The sequence below is a fragment of the Chrysoperla carnea genome, chromosome 5, assembly GCF_905475395.1.
Source record: "Chrysoperla carnea chromosome 5, inChrCarn1.1, whole genome shotgun sequence".
NCBI classification, from domain to species: domain Eukaryota; kingdom Metazoa; phylum Arthropoda; class Insecta; order Neuroptera; family Chrysopidae; genus Chrysoperla; species Chrysoperla carnea.
The window spans coordinates 61278148-61302571 of record NC_058341.1 but is presented as its reverse complement, the minus strand read 5'-3'; the positions used below and the strand labels follow the sequence as shown (position 1 = coordinate 61302571).

Sequence of the window (24424 nt, the reverse complement as noted above, 5' to 3'; positions counted from 1 at the left end):
ACATGGGTTGGTTGCTACGTACTAATTATGTATCTCTTATAATTCGGAATAAAATCACTTCTCTATAACGCCGTACAATTGGCAGCAATTTTTGTTACAGAATCGAAATCTGATGCGTACTCTAAAACGTAAAAAAATCCAAAATTTGAAAGAAGCTAAAAATTTTTATTTCCCTAGTTTTTGTAAAAATGGTACTTTTGTTTCTTAATCTATCTAAAAAAATATTGTTTGTCTAAGAATTAACTTATTTTTACGCTTTATGTGTTAATGTTTTAACAATGCATAATTATGACTTCAAATTATATAAAATTTTTGTGAATTGTAAAAGATTTGTATGTCTTGTTCTTGTTTGTTAATTAATTTTCCTCATAAGTATTTTCTAATTTTGTTTGTTGGATTGACTTTCAGTTGAGTTCCAAAATCACCAAGAAACCTAAAAAAGATTTTCACATACAACTAAATTATTTCTATAAATTTTTATGCATAATATTTCAAAAAAAAAATCGATAGTTTCAAAGACGTTTCATTTTGTTCTATTGTTTTAGATTAATTTTTGAATATTTTCACTACATTATAAATAAAGTTTACATTGAGTACTAAACTGTTCAACAAGTTGCATAACATCATAAATTATTAAAATATAAATGAAATGTAACAAAATCAAGTTAAATTACTACTATAAATACAGGATGCTCTAAAAGGTCTTTCCAACGCTGTGCCAGCTTTAGTTCAGCTCAAAATACGATAGCTTAGGACGGAAAACTGCCCTGAACAACCAACGCGATTTTACAGGAAAGGAAGAAGAAAAGAAACTTGAAACTAAAGAATTTGTATTTATTAATAGAAAAACGTCGTTATTGCTAAATTTTAATTAAAGAAAACGCTAATTTTTCAAACTGTTTACAGGCGCAAAATTTATTATTCCCCCTCTGCTTATGCGTGTGGTTTTTCAATACTGCGTTCCACCACAGCCACAGGATTCATTCAGTAAAACGTTAGAGTCGACTAAATCGTTCCGACGGATTGTTCAATATGTGAGCAATTAAGACCTCGCAAATTTTTCATTCTTGTCTCAAAACTGGTAAAAGAAATCTCGGACACTTTGATAGAAGTATTTATTTTGATAATCTTGAAAGATACAAGTTTAACAAAAAAAAAAAAAAACAAAGTGTAGCGTTATGGAAATAAAATTTACATTATTTTTATGTAACTTATGTTATTGAAATGTATTGTAGATTGCATATAGAATAGCATACTAGCAACAATTTTAGCGATATTTAATAACTTAAGGTTGATCGGAGAGTTCACTGCAATTTTATAGTACATTCTAAATTTTTTGTGTGTAAATTAGGTTAAATTTAAATTTAGATATCATTTACCATCAAGAATTAAACGGATTTTTATCTTTTTAATTACGAAACTCTTAACAGTGGCGTAGCGAGCTTAACTTGCGCCCGGGGCACAATACGTTTATAGACTCCCCCCCCCCAACCTCATTCGAAAACCAAATAATATTATATGTAAAATACACTCGCAAATTAATAAATAAAATCATAGGCTCAAGCTGGGCTTTAAAACAATTGACTGAGTTAATTATTGAAATACCATGTATAGACAGTGTTGATTACACAATCGTTTGTTTTTTTACGACATGTAAGTAAAGAAAGCCACTCTTACACACAAATAATAAGAGTATCCTTCTTCTTACTTTTTCAGTGAATATAGTAATAAACAAACACATACATATATACTAAACATGTATCTATACTTGATACAATATACACGTACAACATTTGTTTTGTTCCAATTGACGCCCTCACGGGTAAATAGTGATTATGAAAAAATGTTTCAAAAAAAAGTTGCTTAATTTTTTATAAAACACATTTTTTACTATTAAACTTTTTTTCTATCTCTAACGGTCTACAAGGTGGGTCGTGGACTCAAGACCCAATTTACCTATGATGCTCATTTACGAACTTATTCTCACTTTTTGCCTCCTCAGCACGCTATAAATTTCAGCTTGATATCTCCATTTGTTTTTTAGTTATCGCGTCCACAGACACACAGACAGATATTTAGACGGGCAACTAGAAATAGATTTTATGAACACCTATACCAAAATTTTGTTAGTAGCATCAATATTTTTAAGCGTTACACACTTGAGACTAAACTTAGTATACCTTGATATATATTATTTACATATATACATGGTATAAAAATGTAGTTGAGAAAACAAGACTAGATTTTGAAATGTATATATAATCATCCAGGCTTAGTTCAAAAGATACCTATTATTTATTTTATATATTTATAATGACCCCTGGTACTAAATTTAAAATATATTTCCCCAAAATCAATTACATTATTAAAAATAAAAATTATCCAACAATTTTTTGTTTTGCGGACCATTTGGCGCCCTTTGTGAGTAGCGCCCAGAGCATGATGCAACCCTTTGCCCCCCCCCTCTCTAAGCCACTGATTCTTCAGTCAACTAAAGCTCTCTACCATGAATAAACTCTTCAGACAATTTTTTTTAAATAAATTTTTTCCCGATCTACCTTAACTAAACAATTTAAGAATTATGTGAAAATATTCATAATTTATTCAATATTTAAAATATGTGCCTGCAAATACTTTGAGAAAAGAAAGAATAATTTACTTTTCTTCATTAAATTAAAATAAATTGATTATTCTTTTTACTTATTGTTGTTGTTTACATTTAATCATGCACACGATATTTACATCATGGTCTATTCGACTAATTTGGATATATAATATGTTATTCGTAAACTAAATATTGACAAATATCTTGTCTATTTGGTAGGGCGCTTAACATGAATCCAAGAAGTCCGGGTTCGAGTCCTGGTTCGAGTGTATTTTTTTCAATTCTCTTTAATAATGATTATTGTTTGTCACAAAGTGAATCCATGCATTCATGCCGATTGAGTCAGTTCTGAATCGTACTTATTCAATCCAACACTAGTGAAGTGTATAGGGGAATAACTAACATTTTTTGTCTAATTACAAAATAATATTTAATTATAACACTTTTTATTATCTAATAAAATTGTTGTATTATCAACTCGGTCGTTGATAAAATATTTTATCAATATTTGAGTCATATTTTAGTATCTAATTAAGGTTTGTATAATTATGCTTTTCCGTAGTTTTATTTAATTGGTAGCCTTATTAGCCTTCTTTATGTATATTTCCGACATAAACTGGGTGGACCATTTTAATCTATTATGGCTAATAGTTAGTTTTTTTGCTAACCAATAAAAAAATAACTTAAACAATAGTTGCAGAATTTGATGGGGTCTTCATGTTGTTACATCAGATTGAAACTTGTTCTCCGGGTTGCTTTATAAAGGTTGTATTATAATAGCCAATTTAAATCCTTAAAGAGATAAAATAACACTTTAAATTAGAAAATTGATACTCTCATGAAAAAACGAACATTTTTTATTTAAAACATTTTTTCGAAAAAGGTTAGCTTCCGGAAAAAATATGTCAGTATTGCATTTTATCGAAAGAAAACACGTTAGTTATAGAAAAATTAGCCAAAAGTAGTCAAGGGCAATAAAGAGGACATTCGGCTGACTTTGCCCAGAAATTCTAATTTCAAGGCCATTTGTTCTTCAATTGATCCTTGATATTCAAACGAGTTTGAAAATTTACATATACAGCGTGCCCGTGTCTCGATGTATTAAGAACGTATTCTTTGGATAATTTTAAGTCGAAAGTGCCTTATGTACGTCTGTCCAAAACCCAATAGTTAAGGAGCTAAGGAACGCACTATTAAATTTAGCCTATAAAGACATCGTTGAGCAAAGTATAGTTTAATATTTTATTAATTAAAATTTTTTGTATTGCTTACACAAATGTAATTAAAAATTTATTTAATAATGTAAACTCCACCCCCTCTCTTGCTGCCTCAAAACATATTATTGTTCTTCCAATAATTAAAGACGTAGCTCTCTGAAGAGTATCTGGGTCGTATCCTATGGATGCAGTTGCACTGATAATGTTTTAAATTAGCTCATCTCTGATTTGTGATTTATTAATTATGTAGCTGCGTCTATACGAAGCGATCCAGATACTCTTCAGATAGTTACGTCTTTAATTATTAGAAGAGCAATAATGTGATGTGGGAAAGGGGTGTGGGGTCATTTGGAGCCGAATCTTTAATTATATTTGTGTTAGCAATACAAAAAAATTTAACCAATAAAACATTAAACTGCTTTACTCAACAATGTATTTACTTCATTATATTTAGTGTAGTATACGAACGTTCTTCCTTAAAAAAAATTTGCTGGATGTATTGAATTGCGGTTTTTATACCATGTATATGAAATATACCAAGGTATACTAAGTTTAGTCCCAAGTTTGTAACGCTAAAAAATATTGATACTATGAACAAAATTTTGGTACAGGTGTTCATAAAATCACCTAATTAGCCCATTTCCGGTTGTCTATCTGCCTGACCGTCTGTCGCCTGCCTGTCGTCTCTCTGTCCGTCTGTCATCACGATAGCATGTTTAGGATGTAAATAGTGAGGTCGAGTTCGTAAATGAGCAACATAGGTCAATTGGGTCTTGGGTTCGTAGGACCCATCTTGTAAACCGTTAGAGATAGAACAAAAGTTTAAATATAAAAATAGGCCTTATAAAAAAATAAGCAACTTTTGTTTGAAACATTTTTTCGTAAACATCACGGTTTACACGTGAGAGCGCAAATTGTATAGTTTGTATTATATGGGAATATCAGTTATATATGTGTGTCATGTATGTACGTGTAATGTGACAGAGTAATCAACACTATCTATACATGGTATTCAACAATTACTCAGTCAATTGATTGACTGATTCACTTGTTTGCATTGGCTTCAAAAAATTACCCTAAAAAAAGTCTATATGGTTTAAAGCTTAACTTTTTAGGTTTAACCCCCGCGCCATTGTGGTGAAGAGGGTTTATATCGTAAAGTCAATCAGATATTTTTTTTAAAGATTTTAAAAAGGTCAAAATGCTAGAGTTACCCGAAATTTAAGATATTTTTATTAGTAAACTTCTTGCACGTAGCCCTCCTTTTCGGGGTCTGAAAGACTCTCAAAATGAAATAGCTTAATTTGCTAATTAAGACTTTTAATGACGTATATGGGTTTTTGGGATCACTGATCTCGAATTTTGGACCAAAATGTTTAATTTGTTACCCCTGTTCCTCTATAAGCACACATAAGTAGCCCCTAAATAAATCATACCATTTTTTTTGAATATTTTAGCCTTTTTGAGGCATCTAAGGGGGTCTATAAAGTTGCTGATCTTGAATTTATGATCAAATTTATTCAATTTTATGTAAATTGAATCACAGGACAGCCTGTATATACTTGAATATAGTACAACAGTCATACATTTGTGGTTTTTGAATAAACTACAGTAATTTCTACGTTGTTGATATTGTAATAAATCCATATTGATCATAATACCTACAAAACATAAAAAAAATAAATAAAATGATATATTTTGATTTATTCATTGAGTAGTTGTAATTAAAGCTAATTGTATGTCTATATGTATATTGATATGAATGTGTTTTAGTGTTATGTTATGTTCATTCTTCTTCTACACAGCTAGCTATCTGAAGCTGACTGAATCTGAATCTGAATTCAAGAAAGAAATAATAAATACAAATTAGAATGCATTGCAACCATAATACATAATACATATAATATAATATACATAATATTATTTATGTTGTGCAATAGTAAATTTAGCGTAGAGGTTTTGTTGTTGAATAAATGAATTATTATTAATTCATATGAATATCTGATATTTTTTATTATTTATTTCTTATAATATGAATTTATTTTATTTATTATTTAACTATTCAATAAATACTTACTATGAGAATTAAATTAAAAAATTTTTTGAAGAATTAATTTCCAGCAATATGGAAATCGTTTTGATACCTTCATTTGGCCCTAAATGCGTGTAATCCGAGCATGTACAAGAGGGAATATTCATGAAATTTAAATTTGGTTCAAATATTTTTTTTCCGTAACTTTATTGGCTAGACATTTAAACTAAACCATTATTGTAGTAATTACTATCTTTTTAATTACTTAAAATTAATTAATTAATAAATGTACAAATTCAGTGAGAGAAATTCAAATTTCTAAAACGGAAATTCAATTGACATACTGTATGGTACTCATTTGACATACTTTATGGTATTAATAACTTATATTTTGTATGGTATTACCATGGATATATACTATAATTACTACATACGTGGGTATTAAACCTGTAGTAAACAGTTCATTAAACTGTGACCAATTGAGAATAAAATTTTACGTTACATAGATACCTCAATTTTCAAATTCAGACTAAATTTGGTCTCAATTCAATATGGGTTTTTTTCTTTCTCAATTGCATTTGAGGCAGCTTTGCGGCTAAGAACATTTCAATGCCCAATCAGAAAACTAGTCATAGAAATATTCACACCCTGAGTAGAGATTCGAAGTAGTATGAATGAAAACCATTTTATCTACGCCCGTGAGAAAAGAAGTACTTTTGTCACTCAGTATGCGTGGAAAAAATAGTTCATTACCGCACTAGGGTGGTACTGAAGTACCGTTTTCTGAGGGTAATTGCTTGTTAGCGAAACCAAAGCGTTAGCGAAAAAAATATACGAGATGAGAACCATGAACTTAGTTGATCCTGTATATGAAATCAATAAGAAATAAGAATCATCGTGTCGTTACAATCCCTTCGCTTTTTCGGAAGTGTACATAGAATATCTCAATTAACTTGTGACTGAGCAATAACTCGATTTTGCCCCTATAAGGGATACAATACTAGAAAATGATTGATTTTTCACCCACTTAATTATCATTTCCGAACCGACTCTTATGTATGTTCACCAAAATCCGATTGAAAACCGGTTTAAAAAATTTTTTATTTGTTTGCAAGAGTACTCTCCAAGCAGTTCTATTTTGCATTAGAACTTGTGAAAATAAGAGACTAAATTGCTTAAGAAGGTCGTTTCGTTTGGGGAAATTAATTGTGCACTCGCTGGAAGTAAATTTTTCATTTTTTTAACATTAACATTAAAGTGTCTGCTCAATTCAATATAATAAGTATTTGACTTCTTAAAAATTATATTATAGAAAGAAAATATTGTCTTAAATCAAAGTATTTACTTGCTGCCTGAAGAACAAATTGTCCTGCTAGTACGGTTTTTTCAGGTTATTATTTATTTCTCAATAAATTTTACGGTAAAAAATAAGTTTAAGTGTAAAAACAGAAACCTGAATATTTCGAAAAACTAATTTTCTTTTTTTTTCACTCCATCTAATCAATAACTGGTAGTATAATTCAAGAAAAGTTGGTAAGGTGTTACTTTCTCGTAAAGCTGCTAAAAAATGTTAACATTTTTGAAAAAATTATTCACAAAAATTTATACGGTGAGGTATGATCGAAACTTCACTAAACGATAAATAAAAATAGAACCGACGAAAAACACACAAAAGAATTTAAACAACGTAATGATTAATTAGATCAATAATTTCCTTGTAAATCGAATTTTTGCTAAGAATATGATTAGCCATGACTTCAAAGAGTACTCATTGCTCACAAAGAAATTATTGATTTGAATTGGTTTAATTTTTTGTTGTTGTATTTTTGGTCGGTTGTATTTTTTTGAAAAAAAATATTTATAACTTATTCCGAAAAATATGATAAGTAATAAGCTAAAAAAAAAGTTGACATCCCTATACCGGGAGCTTAAACCCGACTTTTGTATATGTTTAGAATATGGTTTTTAATAAAAAACTATTCAATTTAAAGCAAAGTGTATTTTGTGATTTCAGAGGAAAATTTATTTTACACTTTTCAGTGCATTTAAAGTTTGTTTTTTAAAAAATTTTTTATCGTTAGATTAAAATTAAACAACAACTTTCATTTGAAACTCAAGAACCAAGATTAAATTTGAGTTTAAGGATGTGTTTGTATAACATTATAATTATTTTTTGTGTAAATAAAATTATTTAAAACAAACTAAGGTGTGCGTTAATGTATTTAATTTATAAAAAATAATTAGGTTGATAACATAACTTTAATGTATGCGTAATGAATTTTTATTTGATCAACGGTACCTAAAACAAAATTTTATAATATTCAGTACAAAGTAATGGCGCCAAATCAAACTGTTTATGTTCCAAATATGATGTTTTATGGTGTTTTCAAATAAAAGTCTATATTTGAAATACATAGCGAGAAAGTTTTGATTGCTTTTAACTTGAACGTTAAAGCAATTTGTATACGATTTTCAGTGTACCTGGAAAGATTTAGTGCAACAAAGTTAAATTGCTAAAAAAATTTCTTATAAATTGCATGATAGTATTTTTGTCTTTGAAATAAATGAGAGTTGGAAAAACCAAGTTGGAATTAACCATAATAAATTTGGTGGAGGCGCAAAAATATAGAATATAGGAAGGGAGCCCTCCATCCCCCCATGTAGCCTACCGTAACCTTGTTTATGACCTTGATGAAATTTTGTATTTTCTGTTAGAAAACTATAAAAAAAATATATTTTATTGTCCCAAGATATCAAGAAAATTTAGCTTACAGCTTGACTTTATTGCCACCTCTCCCCCCTCGTAACTCAGCGCTTTTAAAATAGCTCCCCCCTGTATGGATGCTCGCTAAGAATTTATGACCGATGTAATTATTTGCGCTTCCACTAAATATTGCGCTTCCAGTTCATTTATAATTGTTTAGATTATTGTACAAACTAAAACTAAGAATATACAGAGTGATTTGTTAAAAAAAATACAAGCAAATTTTTTCAAAAACGAATTGGAATATTAAAAATGGTAAAGTAGTTTTATTTTCCTATTTTATTCGGATTCTTTGCCTCACAAAAACCAACCTTGGTAAACTTTTCTCCCGATTTTACGATTTTTTAACGCTAAAAACTTTAAGAATAGTAAAAATTTTGCAGCAAAGAAGAAGAATCTTCTACAAAATGTAAGTATAGATTCTTAATAAAAAAATAATAATAATTTGATCCCTGTTAAATCCGGAAGGCGCATTTGGAAAATAAACTAGACAAATTTTTACCGTTAATAAAGGAACCTATACAAAGACCTAATTTTACCGCTTGTTTTTTTTTTTTTTTTATATATATGTCAATCCGTTTTTTAAAAAATTAGCTGAAAACTTTTGAAAAAATCCGCCCTATATGTTTTTTTGAAAAAACATATTAGTTAAACAAATAAAAATGCTTATTTCACAACTACGATTGCACTTTTACTAAGCCGTTAGCTAATTTTTACTATAATAGGGTAATGTCTTTTCACACTCCTTTCACTCCTTTTCACACTTGTTTCAAACTCCTTAACAAAATAAGACAATTCGCCATAGATTGTGACGTCAGAGTCTATTACCTCCATATACTACCACAATTACCCCATATCAAATCCTGTTTTGCTAGAAAGAAATAGAAACAAATCTTTTATGATTTCTATCTTGAATGACCTTTTATTAAAACAAAAAAAACAAAAAACAGGAGGACTGTCGGTGGAAGTGAAAACTTAAAACATTTAAATAACTGGCCTTTGGCCTGGCTGGAGTCTTAATAAATACCTATTCACAATAAATAATATCTCACCTGAATAATAATAAATAATATCTCAATACAATTCTCGATAAATGTGATGAGAGCGCAAATAAATACATTTGAATAGTAAAATGTAATGTAATATATTATTTATATGCGCTTCCACCATTTATTTCATGTTTTTTAATTTGTGGTGCAGAACCTTCAAAAACATTTTGTAGTGGACCGAAATGTGAATCTAAACCATCCTCGCATCCACTGAACACACACACACACACACACACACACACACAAAATCACATTCAAATCGATCCATCGCTTTGGAGGAGTTCTATTACAAACACCGCGCGAGTTCTTTGATTTTTTGCTCATCCAAAAAGTGCACATCGTGCCAAAAGAAGTTTTCACTTCAAAAAAAAATCAGGTCAGGTAAATATCTGTAAGTGCATGTTTGATTTTAAAACTTTTAATCAATTTTCTATTTTCAATGATATTTTGTTTTGAGCAGGTAATTAAACGAACGAAATAGATTTCAATGAATGCGGATTAAAGAATAATATTTACAAATTAAAAATATATGTAATAATTATTATAATATTTGTGTTGTGTGGAGGTAGGTAGTTTGATTATGAATTAAATATGATTTAATATAATATTTATGTATGTTTGAAATGTATAATCTATGACCTGCAAATATATATACTTTTTCACATATATACATACATTGAACACTCTATAGGTACTGTATATACATACAGTATGTAGTGTATGTACACAGACATATACTTTGGTAGGCGTTATACAATACATATTATAATACCCAAGTATATAACAAGTAATACAAATATTTTCAATACAACGGAAGTTTCAACCATAGCTTAACTCATCAAGCACTTGACCGAAGAAAACTTTGAGAATGGAGTAACAACCATTTTGCTCCATCAATTTTTAAATTGCAAGCGTCGTCGATGTTCACAAAAATTGTTACTGTTTTGGGACAAAAATTATATGTGCATCAAATGATTAACTGTATTAAAAAAGTAAAAAATGATACATACTAAAGTTAATTAATTACGTAAGCATAGTTCTGATTATTTTGACCCCCCCCCCCCCCCCCCCACGTAATTGTGGGCAACTTTGTTTCGGAGATATAATAACATAAAGTTAAACAATTTTATTGTTGAACAGAAACGGTTATAGTGAGAACATTGGTGGTTGGAGAGAGATATCTATATTAACGATCACACTGTCGTCGCTTGGATAAGAACGAAGTAATCGACTCATCCCACATCATAAATTTAATTGTTTATTCGGATGTAGTTTAAAATAAATAAAGATTAAAAATAATGATGTGGGTTGCCTCTGTTATAGATGAATGTCTGAAAAACAGAGGCTAAACCCCGTTGTTATTATTATTATATTAACAGAACACTTCGCATGCTATATATTCTATGAGAAATAGTTGCGTGGTACATTATAGTTTAAAAAAAGGACGAGCAGTGTCGTGGGACATCCGGTTGAAACTATGTTCCTGTCGTTATAAATTATGTATTATTGAATAACAAGAACAATGAAGGAATGGCAATAAAATTTCATTTAATTTTTATTTAAAGTATTCGTTTCCTAAGCCCCATTTTTGAACAGAAGTTACCAAAGATCAGAATCACTTGGTTTATAGTTAATTGTACAGCTTTAATTATTATTACACAGGTGTCGGTTTTCAATTGAAAAAAATTTTAGTTTCCTAGGTTACGGTATTACGTTGTTAGACATTACATAGTTTTTTTGTTCTAGACCCCTCAGCACACAATCAAATCAGAACGATAAGGAACATAGTTCCAATAACACAATATTTGACGATAAGCTTGTATTCTGTTACCGTACTTGTAGTCCAAAACATTTTTATAATATTGTAGGAACATAAACATCTTAAACATACAATGTATGACATATGTGTCTATAATAATAATACAAGATTCGATAAAAATTGGCCAGATACAAAAAAATTTGTTTAACAAAAACCAGCTAACAAAACTTATGATTGATATTTGTGTCATTATGGCGCTGAAATCTTAATTGACAAACCCAAATCAGTGAAAAGTCTGTCATGAATTTTGAATTGCACCAACCGTTATAAATTGAAAACTTTGAATGTCTTGAACCATACATTGTATGATATGTGTACATAATATTGATATATCCAGATAATAATATTTATATACACATAATATATGTTTTTTTTTTTCATACTTTTAAAATAAAAACTTTTAATATTTAAAATTCTACATATTAAAACACATTTGTGCAAATACTCTACCATCCATAAGTATTATTATATTCACAAAAAATATATAAATTATTAATATTTTTTTTGTATATTTATTTATGAATATTACGTGAGAGTTTGTGTGCTGTCTACACACTATATTCAATATTTTTTTATTGTTTATTTACAAGTGAGAGTAAATCGTTTGATTGATGATAAACTTTTTAAAAAGAGTCAGTGAATGTGTCCGTTGTTGCTTTGCGTCCAACTGCTACTCAAACAGATAAATCAAAATTTATAATATGAATCAATTATTATCAATTTAAAAATATTATTTGTTTTTATAATAATCAATTTTAATGTGCTCTTCTTGATTTAGTGTGTAATATGTAGTAACTTTTTAATAATCATGTGTACAAAAATATTATTAAACTTGCTAAACTAATTGAAATTTTTTTAAAAGTGCTTTTCCAAGTATTTTCTTGTAGTATTGAATTTTTTGTGTGTACATTTTTGTATTTTTGTGTGTAATGAAGTGTTGATTTTTGTGATTATTTTATGTTCGATTCTAAATGGGAATTTTTGATAGTCTTGAATCATTATTTACAATACGTGGTCGGCGTAAGATGAAGGTTTGTGTTAAAATTAATTAATAATAATAAAAATGATCGGCGTTATAGTAATTTAGGGTGTCCTGCCTTTATTATTATTAGTTTTTTATGTTTAATTAAAGAGAATTTACTAACCGGCCATTTAATACTTCTGTCTTTATTTTATGCCATTGTATCATAAATATATAGATTTTGATGTTAAAATTTATATAATCAAAATTTGATAAAAAATAAAAATAAAAAAGAACGAGAGGTGACGTGGCACCCGGTAGGAACTACATTCCTGTCGTATCTTGGTACATTATAAATGTAGAGCTTATTTATTTTATTTACAAGATATTTTTCTGAAATTTGAAGGTATTTATTTTAGAAGTCAAATACTTGTTTGATTCTTAAAGAATTTAATTTTATAGCTACTTTTACTTTTTACTGTATGCATTGATTGTAATATTAGTTTAAAAAAGACATACTTCTGATTTAGTAGTCAACTCAATATGGGCGTACATTACGTTTGGTTTGATCAGGATAATTATTATGATATATAAATTTTCTTGTACTTACTTTAAATTATTCTTTAACTTCTGATAACTTTCATTTCACTCAATTTTCCTAAATGATGAAACATAAAATTTTAACATAAAATACAAATTGACAAATTATAAAAATATTTTTGCATTTTCTCAAAATTCATGGCACGCTAAATCGATTGAAAAAAAGTTTGAGTTTTCTAGGTAACCTACATGAAAATGGTAGGTTTTTGGTGTCGTTTTTTTTGTTACACTTTTTTGTTTTACTTCGCAACCAGCAAACAAATCAGAACTATAACGTTCGATAAGGAACATAGTTCCGATAAAGTTTTTTACTTATTTAAAAAATATTAATAATGGTTTACTCGAAATTTGCAATTTTAATTATCAGAATCAATTTGAACAAAAAAAAATTGAACTTCAAGAAATGTCGCTTGCATAAGTCACTATTTTTTCTAAAACTTGAAAATTAAACATTTTCTATAATTATATTTGCCAAAACTTGAAAATTTTTGAAAGCAATGTGAAATAATTCCTATTTATCTAGAAGAAAATAAGAGTTTCCTAGAAATGAGTATTTCCGAATGAGTATTGAATGGCTTTACTTCCTAGCAAACAATAATCTCATAATGTTATGATAATTTTGACGACTTGATAATTTCTAATAAGCCGCTGTAAGACCACTTTAAAAATTCATTATGAGCTCTTAAAAAAATCTTTTTTTCTGACTTGAAAGTAAAAATATGACGTCTTTACGAGCTCTGAAATACCATATCATATTTAAGATTTGCAAATCAGAATTTTTTCCCAAAATGCAGTATATGCAATCATTATGAGGTCTCCAAGAAACTTTCTAATGCGCCGTTGTAAAATCACTTTATGTCTTCCATATTGAAATGTATTCGAAAAATTTCACACAGTTTCTTTCATTTTAATAATGTCTTAAAATTAAATATTTTTTAACGTTTTAGTTTACTATTTTAGTGTATTGTATATTTTGTGGATGATGTTTATCGTATTAATATTTTTAACAAGAAATTAGAAAATGATAAAATCTTTTCCATGCTACAAAATTTTGCTCGCAATAATGATTCAATTAATTCACTAAATGATTCATTTAATGAACACTAACTCTTAACACTAACTGAAGCTAGTTTCAACAATGCACAATAAGGCAGGTTTCGGCCACATAGCTCGCTTCGCTCGAAATTGTACCGAAGCTTGTCTCTCCGGGTGGCCATGGGCCCACATCACAGGAAAAAAACTATTCTATGATGTAAAAAAGCATATAAAGAAACCAAATGAATCGATTTTCGGGAGGGAAGTGGTTTTGGGGAAGTTTTAAACATAAGTTTCATGTTTCACTTCGAAAGCAAAACCGCATTTTTTCTAACATATATAGAATAAAATAGGTAGTTTTGGGGTTTTGCGACGTATATCTAAAAAATTTTCGATATATTCTGTTAATTTGACATTATTACTCGTCAAATGGAAAGGCCCCACCATTCTAGCTTGAATAGAAGTGAAGATGGTAGATTGAGAGGTATTTTTCCTATTATCGGGGAGTTATGATATAGACATTACTGTGAATAACTTAACCCTGACTTGAGAAATGATTGGTTATTCATACAACTTTCATCCCATATTTTACCTATTTTAAGTTTTATCTTAAAAACCTCATATTTGTGATCTTTTTGCGAAGTCAAAAAAGATTTAAATGAGCTCATATCTATGATAAGTTTATAAAGGAAGTGAAATTCCATAGAACCGAAATAACAAACATTTAAAAAATTAACTTTTCTGCCTTTTTTTTAAAAGCATTTCTGACTTTTTTAACAAGTCGGAAGCAAAACGTTTGAATCATCCTGATTAAAACCTAATGAAGTTAGAAAAATACGCCACTTTGAAGTCATTCTGACGGTGTGTCTGTTAAGAAATTACTTTCTGAGAAATTAAAAAAATGTCAATAAAAATATCTTGAAAGCTATTTTTGTACCATTATTATTAAATTATACACAAAATTGTTAATTTAATGGTTTGTCTTATCAATAAATCAATAATTGATTGAACTTTCAATTGCATTGCATGGTTTTAATTTTTATATTGATGAAGTAACCGGTTATACTTGAAGGATTTGTGTAAAAAAATTTCCCTTCATAAATTCCAGACTTAGCATAAATAATAAGATTAAATTTTTAACACAAATACACAATCACTGTTTTAGATAATAATAAAGATTAATGGAATATTGTGGGTGAACTTTGTTTTTATACAACGTGTATGGTGATTTCTTGCGATTTCGAATTGTTTGAGTATTGTTTTATGCCAGGAAAGTAATTAATTCAATGATGAATTTAATTTTTTCTGAAATTGGTATAAAATGAATGTAAAGAGATAATCATGCTTGGAATTTTCTTTACAATTTTATTCTCAATTCTAAAAAAATATTGCAAATAATTCCACACGAATTTCTAACTCCGTTTTGCATCTACTCTTACTTTTTATTTTTATTTTGGATTTAGATAATAAATGAGGACTATAGAAATGCACGTGATAATTCATTTTCTCAATCAAAATTCGTTTCAAAACTTGTATACTAGCTATGTCACAAAAAATTCACATTGTAGTATTTACTGGGTGGATCATTTTAATCTATACACCTAAATATCTCGTTTAGTAGTTAACCAATCAAAAAATAACTTAAACCAACTTTGCAGAGTGTGATGGGGGATATCATGTTCTGACATCAGATTGGACCTAGTTCTTTGGGTTTCTTTTATAGCCAATATAGATCCTAAACGGTAAGAGATAGACTAAGCACTTCAAATTAGAAAGTTGACCCTCAAAATGTTGGTTTAAAACTATTTTGCGAAAAACGTCATCTTTCAGAAAAAATACGACTTAATGTGTAATGTGTCATTATTGCATTTAATCAATATAAAATACGCTAAAGTTTTTTCGATAATTGTAGGCCCAGGTCATGAACACAGGCGAATACCCTCTATTGCCGTTGATAGCTTTTGGATAAAGCATTTTTCTGTAGTAAGCGTGTTTTATTTTGATTAAATACGACACTGACATACTTTTTAAGTCGCATTTCCTCCGAAAGCTTACGTTTTTCGAAAAAAATGTTTTAAACAAAAATTATTGTTTTTTTATGAGGATCATCTTTCTAATTTAAATTGTTATTCTATCTCTTACCGTTTAGAATGTAAATTGACTATTAAAGTATGTAATATCCGCCATCAAAATTTTTTGATTGATTATTTTTTAACAACAAAACGAGAAATTTAGGAATAAAGATTAAAATGACCTACCCTGTTAATATACTTTATGTAAATCTGTTCGTTTTAGTGATAGAGAGTGTACATTCCAAATATATTCCCTTTTTTGGCCATTAAAAATTTTAAGCTCGATAAGTTTAAACAAAAAATGAAATAAGAAGAAAAACCCGTGTCACAATTTGCCACACTTAGCCATAAACCCCGCCCCCTTAACGAATGTAGTTTATATATGCCCTCTTCAGACTTGAGGGAAAATAGTATTTTGCTATTGGGGGCGTTAAAAAAAATATAGTTGTTGAGATCGGCAGTTTTCTGGTTGGCCATTTCCTGAAAATCGATAAAAGATATGGTGAATTGTTTTTAAAATGAATTAACTGAAATAAAAAGCAAAGATAGTTTTATTACGCGGAATCACAATTCCAGAGATTGAAATTGCTCGCCGCCGAAATATTTGTTGCTCTAATTTACTTATTTTAAGTCCTACTAAAGACGTTCTTTATAGAAGTCTTTATAGAAGTTCTCAACTTCTATAAAACAAGAACTTCTATAAATTATTTCGAAATAATGCATATTTTTAGCCTCTACTTATCCCACTAAAACTTTCAAATTAAGTTGTTTAATAGAGTAAAACGGCAATCGGAAAAAATAGACAATTTTATAGGCTCAGGATAAATTTTATAGGTAGGAGTATTGTTGTAATTACGGGTTGGTTGGGTTGAGTTTAACGACTATAGAGGAGTTGGTTGGGTTCTGAAGATTTTAGCTCTTGCGTTCAAAATTGAAGCATAAAAATTTTTTTTGGTTTATTTTTTCCAAAATCCAAGTAAAATTATATGGAGTCACAATACTCCGTTGTAAAAGTATAGTTTATCGGCGTAATATAATATCTTCAGATAAACACAATTATCTTTGTGATATAAAATTATAAACTTACTACTTTTTTTCAAAGATAATATTTAATAAAATTTTAAAATTTATCATAGATAAATTTAATGAGTCATATCACGCAAAATAAATGAATGGTTGCTTCTTCGTTTTCTTCATATAGCATTTAACAATAGCATTATATAATGTTGCGTTCTAATGCTGTTGATTGATATAAACACGCATTATCGCATGTTTTTAAAAATAGATAAAAATTTTATTTTAGTTAATAGAAGCAATTTTTCCCCCATCAATGTACAAGGTGATAACAGTTTGTAGTTAAGGATGTATGAGCATGGTAGTGGGGACACAAATTTAAAAATAGATATTATCAATTTTGATGATAAATTTATATTATTACTTGACGATATAAGACGAAAAGAATAAAATTTTTCGATATCTGGCTTAATTTTCAAAATATCGAAAATTGAAAATTTTGTTTAATTATTTAGCTTTCGATATTTCGAAAACCAAGACACATATCGAAAAATTTTATTCTTATTTTTCGTCTACATTCATGAAGTTATAACAAAATTCATCATCAAAGTTGAAAATAAGATAAAAATAATTTCAACCCTTAATCAACCCTGCTCTTACATCCCTTATATGGACGGAGACACTTAGTTTTTTTCTTTTCTAATTCATTGCTAATATGTTTACTTTCTATTAAAAAGTTTTTTTTAAATTTGTTTTCATTCATTCCAAATGAAAATTATCAGAAACTTCCAAAATATGTCGTTTTTTGAGATTCCTCCATAAGAGCCAATGTATTTTATATCGATTTTTAATGACTTTTTTCTTAAAAATTTGCACGGTTACCTAAGCTGGAATTTTAACCACATATTCTTTGAGTAAAAGACTACCTACAAACAAATTTTGAGCCTTTAAATCAAACATTGTTGTCATGCTCATACATCCTTAAATTGTTTAAAATTGTGTAAAAAAAACCCTGCAAATGATACTAGAAGAGCTCATAGCAATAACAATCCTGGTACTCTTCTATTACTTTCGATGCTTGCAATAATTTGTTTCAAAAACATTTCAAAAATTATATCCATAATTAAAAGTTTCACCTAAAAATTCGTTTCAATGTATGCAGTTTCCAAAAACCATATCACCAAAAGAAATTTTTCTACGAAAAATTTACTCTATTAAAATTTTATGGAATCTACACTACAGACTACAGGGAAATTTTTTCTGCATTAAATTAATAGTTATTTTTATACCATGCATATAATGTAATGCAAGGTATATTAAGTTTATTCCCAAGTTCGTAACACTTAAAAATATTGATGTTACGCACAAAATTTTGGCATGGGTGTTCATAGAATCCCCTAATTAGTCCTTTACCTGTTGTCCGTCCGTTCGTCCGTCTGTCAACTCGATAACTCAAAAACGAAAAAAGATATCAAGCTGAAATTTTTACAGCGTACTCAGGGCGGAAAAAGTGTGGTCGAGTTCGTAAATGAGCAACATAGGTTAATTGGGTCTTGGTTCTTGGGTCCGTAATACTCATCTTGTAAACCGTTATAGATAGAACAAAAGTTTAACTGTAAAAATATTCCTTATAAAAAATTACCATTTTTTTTTAAAACATTTTTTCTTAAACATCACTGTTTACCCGTGAGGGCGTAAAGTAAGCGTAAATTGTATAATAGGTACTATATGGGAATATCAGTTATATATGTGTGACATGTATGTATGTATAATGTGATAATGTGCGTAATCAACACTGTCTATGCATGGTATTTCAACAGTTAACTCAGTCAATTGTTTGTTTTAATGCGGTTTTGCTCGAAAATAAATAACTTCAAAAGTAGGCATATTTAACATTGGGTCTTATGGGAAAACGGTAGATAATTGATATGTTTTCATAGATTTCTCAAAAACTAATCGGTGGAAATAAAAAGAATAAAAAACTATTTGAATTAAAGATGAAACCGTAATAAATTATTGAAAACAAAATAAAAACCGTTGTGCCCCACTAATTAAAGATGTACGGTAGTGGGGACGCAAATTTAAAAAATATATTTTCAATTTTGATGGTGAGTTATGTTATAACTTCCAATATAAAATTTTTCAATATCTGGAGTAATTTTCAAAATATCGAAAATTGAAAATTTTGTTTAATTATTTAGCTTTCAATATTTCGAAAACAAAGGCAAATATCGAACAATTTTATTCTTATTTTTCGTCTACATTCATGAAGTTTATCATTTAACAAAATTTATAACCATAGTTGCAAATAAGGTAAAAATAATTTCAACTCTAAATGTAAAATTACTTGGTGTTCGTATTATCTTAAAGCATTTCGGTTTTGTATTTTTTATTATTTTCTGTTATAGCTGGCACTACTGCGATTAATAAGATCCTCCTTAAAAAATGATTCGAGTCGTGTTTTCACGTTTTATGTTCTACCATTCCGTTTTCGAAATATACGGGTACGGTTTTTTTTAATTCACCCTATATATTAATCATACACATAAAGTATCTGTTAAAATGGAAGACCGGTATCGAGTTACGCCTACTATTAAAGTTTTCTTTTGTATTAATGCATGAAATAAAAATTGATAAAATCGCAATAAATAATTGAAAACATTAGAAAAATAAAAAATCTTTTTGAAATAATCTTAAAAACAAAATCGATAAAAACAAAAACCGCACCTAAAATAAATAGTAAATAGATATGTAATTAATAAATTAATTTAGTGACGGCATTAAATCTCTCCCCCAACCTCTTCAATTGAATTCGTGTCTTTAATTCTTGATATTAACACAGTAATATTTACAACTAATATAAAATAATTTAAAAGGCCAATAAAAGTTCAAATTACTTTCTATTTAAAAGCTAAATTGAATTTTTTTTTTGAAAATATTTCATGAAGGATTTTTTATTGATGTTATTTTAATGTTAACTCAATTTGTGGTTGTTAATAATTTCTTAAAAGAACAAACATTATCAAACAAAAAATGTTTGCCTAGTTGATTTTCTATAAATTAGAGGCCTTTTAGAATTTTTTAAGTTATCATAAAAATCGTGTACAGAAAACGAAGATTTTAATTCCCATAATAACAAAAGTCTTTTTCGTTTGATATAGAAGATCGTCTGAAATTGGATACTTAAACTTAATATATTACTGAATAGTCTAGTCAATAAGTTCAAATTGGTGAAATAAAGAGATAAGGGTCGTAAAAATACGTGTGATAGTTCGTAAGATTCGGAATAATGTCTTGAAAAATGTGCTACAAGCGTTTTAGTCACATAAAAAATTGCAAAATTTATAAACAATTTGAGAAGGCAATTATTTTGTTTTTCGCCAATATTTCATAAAATATTAATATTTAAGAAATTAAAACAAAAAAAATTTTTTAAAGTTCAGGAAGTTTTTAATAAAAAAATCCAACTTTCGAAAGTCTATCTCCATTATTTTTATTTAACGCTGAAAACAGATCTTCGTGTGGCATTTTTATAGTGGTATAGTAGCGATAAAAACGAGTATCTCACACTAAACAATTTTTGTAGGTATTAAATATTAATTTAAAAATTTGAAAAAATTATGTTGTATTCTTAAACACTTTAAAGAATTAATTACCGTTGAAAACTTATCTTAAAGCTAATTGTTCAAGAAGTTAAACATTTGTTTATTAACTAAATTTTCTCAAATTTTCGTTTTCATTGTAAACTAACTTAAGAAGATTTACATAGGCCTGCGCAGTGCAGAAGAATTCAATTAAATTGACCTTTAGTTAAGCGAAAGTTTGTTCTTTATTAAATTCGCAAAAATGAAAAACCTGGAACCACTAGTATAATTTTGCAAAAAAAATCATTATGAAAATAAGAGATAATAAAAATAAAACTATTTCTTTTAATAATTTTTGAGAACCCATCAAAATGTCTGCATTACGTTTCAAGAATAAATCAACTGATAGGACGCTCGGAAAAAAATTTGAAAACCTCTGACTATATGACGTAATGGCGTGACGCGCAAATACAAGTCTTACTAAATTTACAACTTAAGTTTTTAGTTGTATGAACACACTTGAACAATGGCAACTGTTTTGCAGCTACAACTCGCACGCTAGCTCATACTGAGTAAGCCCAGAAATACTCTAATTTTGACATTTATTAACCGACTTCAAACAAAAAAGGAAGAGGTTCTTAATTCGACTGTATTTTTTTTTTAATGTTTGTAACCTCAGAACTTTTAACTTGAACCGATTTGATGATTTCTATTTGAAAGCTTTCCGTGTGGTCCCATTTCAATTTGGTCCAGTTCTGACAATGGCATCTATGAGAAAATCATATAAGTCTTAAATTTGCATTAAGTATGTGCGCGACAAATGTACGAATAACTTAATATCACGCCAATCAATTTCGATGAATCTTTTTTTAGTGACAAATTAGTTAGTGTACTTCAGATTCACTAAATATAAAAAAATATAAAAACTTTTAAGAAAAAAAAACTACTTCAAAAAGTAAAGAAATAAAAAGGCCTAATAAAAAAATAGCGATAATATAATGTAGTTATAATTATTGTTATGTTTGGAGTCGGTGTCAGCCAAGGAAACAACTGTGACAGAATAGTTGTTGGACATTAACTTGGCTGACACCGACGTCAAAAATAACACTAATTATAACTACATTATATTATCCTTATTTTTTTACTTTTTAGTGCATTTTAATTTTTTTTACTATTTGAAGTCGCTTTTTTTTGCAAAATCCTATTTTTCATGTCTGCACTAAACAATAGAATAATTATAAATTTTGATAAAAACCATTTACACTTATAATTATTTTCTTAAAATAAATTACTTACATCAATTTTAAAAGAGGAAAAAGAAACCGAATAAATATTAGCAAACATAGATATTTATACATTTTAAGAGAAAATTTTAATTTACTTTTAAATTTATAATCAATATAAAAAAAATAGAAAACTAATAATATAAATTAATATTTTTTGTGTTTATTTACAGAAACAAGATAAATTAACGAGATTGGATTCTGTGACGTCTGACAGTCCAACAACCATCAGACCACGAAGACCATTGTCACAGGCAACAAAATCTAGTACCAATGTTCTGCAACTTCGGTGAGTTTCTATACTATTTAATCATAATACTTACATATTAGTAATAAAAGTTGCCTATCAAATATAAAAGAATTTATATTGTTGAAATATAAATTAAAATGTGTTAAAGAACTGAGCATGGTATTTGCAGTTCCTATGCGAGAACTACGGTAAAATTCAGTTTTCGACAGAATTTAATGAATTTTCAAGTAAAAATAGGGCTTACTATTGAATCCCAAAGCTTCAGAAATTTTGACCGTTAGAAACATGAGATAATAATTAATGCACAATTTTATCTCATTCAATTTTGTCCAACAAATTCCCAATTTTGAATGATTCACGTCTTTCAACTCTCTTACTTTAAAAAAAATTCTGTCGAGATAATTTTTTGATATCGTAAAGCCCAAATCTGTCGACAAGTGCTTTCATGCTGGAATATCTCGAAATTTTCTTAGTGAGAGACAATAAGATTTGTTAAATATATTTATTAACGTTTAATAATTTGGAAATTTTTAATGGAAAATGTGAAAAATTTATTGAGAAGTAGAGAATATTAGTAATAAAAGTTGCATATTTAAAGATGAAGATAATATTGAAAATTATTGTGAAAACAGTTTGTTATTAATAATAAGCGAGTTTAGAGGGGTACTTTCTGAAATATTTACCTAACGAAAAAAGCCATTTTAATTTTTTAATCCATTTTCAAAGATTTATACAATAATTCCCAATTCGAGGCTACCTATAGTTTTAATCGACTCATGGAGGAAGCTATCAATTTTCTTAAGTGTATTTTATTCGCTTTTTTGCTAATTGTTGACCGATTTTATTTATGTTCTTTTTATTGATTAGTCAGTACTGATCTCATTTAAATTTGAAGATTAAAAAAATTCCACTTCTAAATTAAAGTAGAGAAGAAGGGGGTAAAAACTTATACTCTTTAAGGAGGAAACTACATATTTTTAATGATGTTGGTCGTGAAAGTGATGATATCCAAATACATTTCACTTTTTAAGAAAAAATGAAAATTATAAAATTAAGAAGTAAAAAATAGTTTTAAAATAAACGCTTCTAGCAATAATTCCCTCGGGAGCAATATATAAAAATGACGCTAACCGTATAAAAGGTAAAAAACTTTTTATTGCCGTTGATTTCAAAATATCATTTCTCACAAGAAAATTATGTATAGAAGTGCATACATAGTATGGATAGAAATATTAATGCTATAAACAAATTTTTTGCATATTCGTCTATCCTGCTAATTTCCATTTTTCCGTTCGTTTGTCTGCCTCTCATCACGAACTGTAAGAGATTTCGAGGTGAAATTTTTATAGTTCACCGCGTAAAAAAGTTACTTTTAGTTCTTGACGAGAAACTTAGGTAAATGGGGTCATGATAATAATGGATCCGTATAACCAATCTTATAAACTAAAGATAGAACAAAAGTTTAAAAATAAAAAATGTTCAAATTCATGTACAAAATTTTGGTATTGGTGTTAAAAAAAGGAATAGAGATATAGAACTGAAATTTTTATAGTGTATTCAGAAGGTAAAAAGTTATTTCGAAATTATTAGTTATTTACTAAAAAGTGTTTTTTATGAAGAAATAAACAATTTTTGGTTGAAACATTTTTTCGTAAACATCATAGTTTCCTTGTAAGGCAGCAAACTAAAGTAAAATTTACTTTCCCATTTCTCCAAAAGTATAGATGGTAAGAGGTTGAAAATTTGTATAAGTCGCTTCAAATAATAAGTCGGTTGATTTTAATTTCAAAACAAACCCGTGGGATAATATTGGGAGGGTCACTAAGGTCAATTAAAAAAAAAAATTTCACAAAATACAAAAAATTTTCGATTTTTCGAAATGATAGCAGAGAGACCGCCATTTTTTTCTATATAAATGTTTATGCTTTTTAAGCTTATAGATTCAATCAGTATTTATAAAAAATAATGCAAACACTGATATTCAACACTGTTTCTACAGATTGTTTCAATAATTCAATCAATTTTTTGTTTCAAATTAGTTTGAAAAATTATACTATACAGAATACAGATGTTTTTGCTTTTTAATAGATATTGTGTTTCCATTTTACGATATATTAATATTAATTATGTTGTTTTTTT

The 24424-nt window shown here is 28.1% G+C and overlaps 1 protein-coding gene across 1 annotated transcript in view; it reads left to right on the top strand.

Moving 5' to 3' along the window:
* The window catches only part of LOC123299603 (cytospin-A), a 176260-nt gene that overhangs the window by 38913 nt on the left and 112923 nt on the right, over positions 1–24424 (top strand). Inside the window, exon 3 of the mRNA XM_044881864.1 lies at positions 22209–22324. Coding sequence (XP_044737799.1) covers positions 22209–22324 — 116 coding nt within the window. The remainder of the gene's footprint in view (positions 1–22208; positions 22325–24424) is intronic.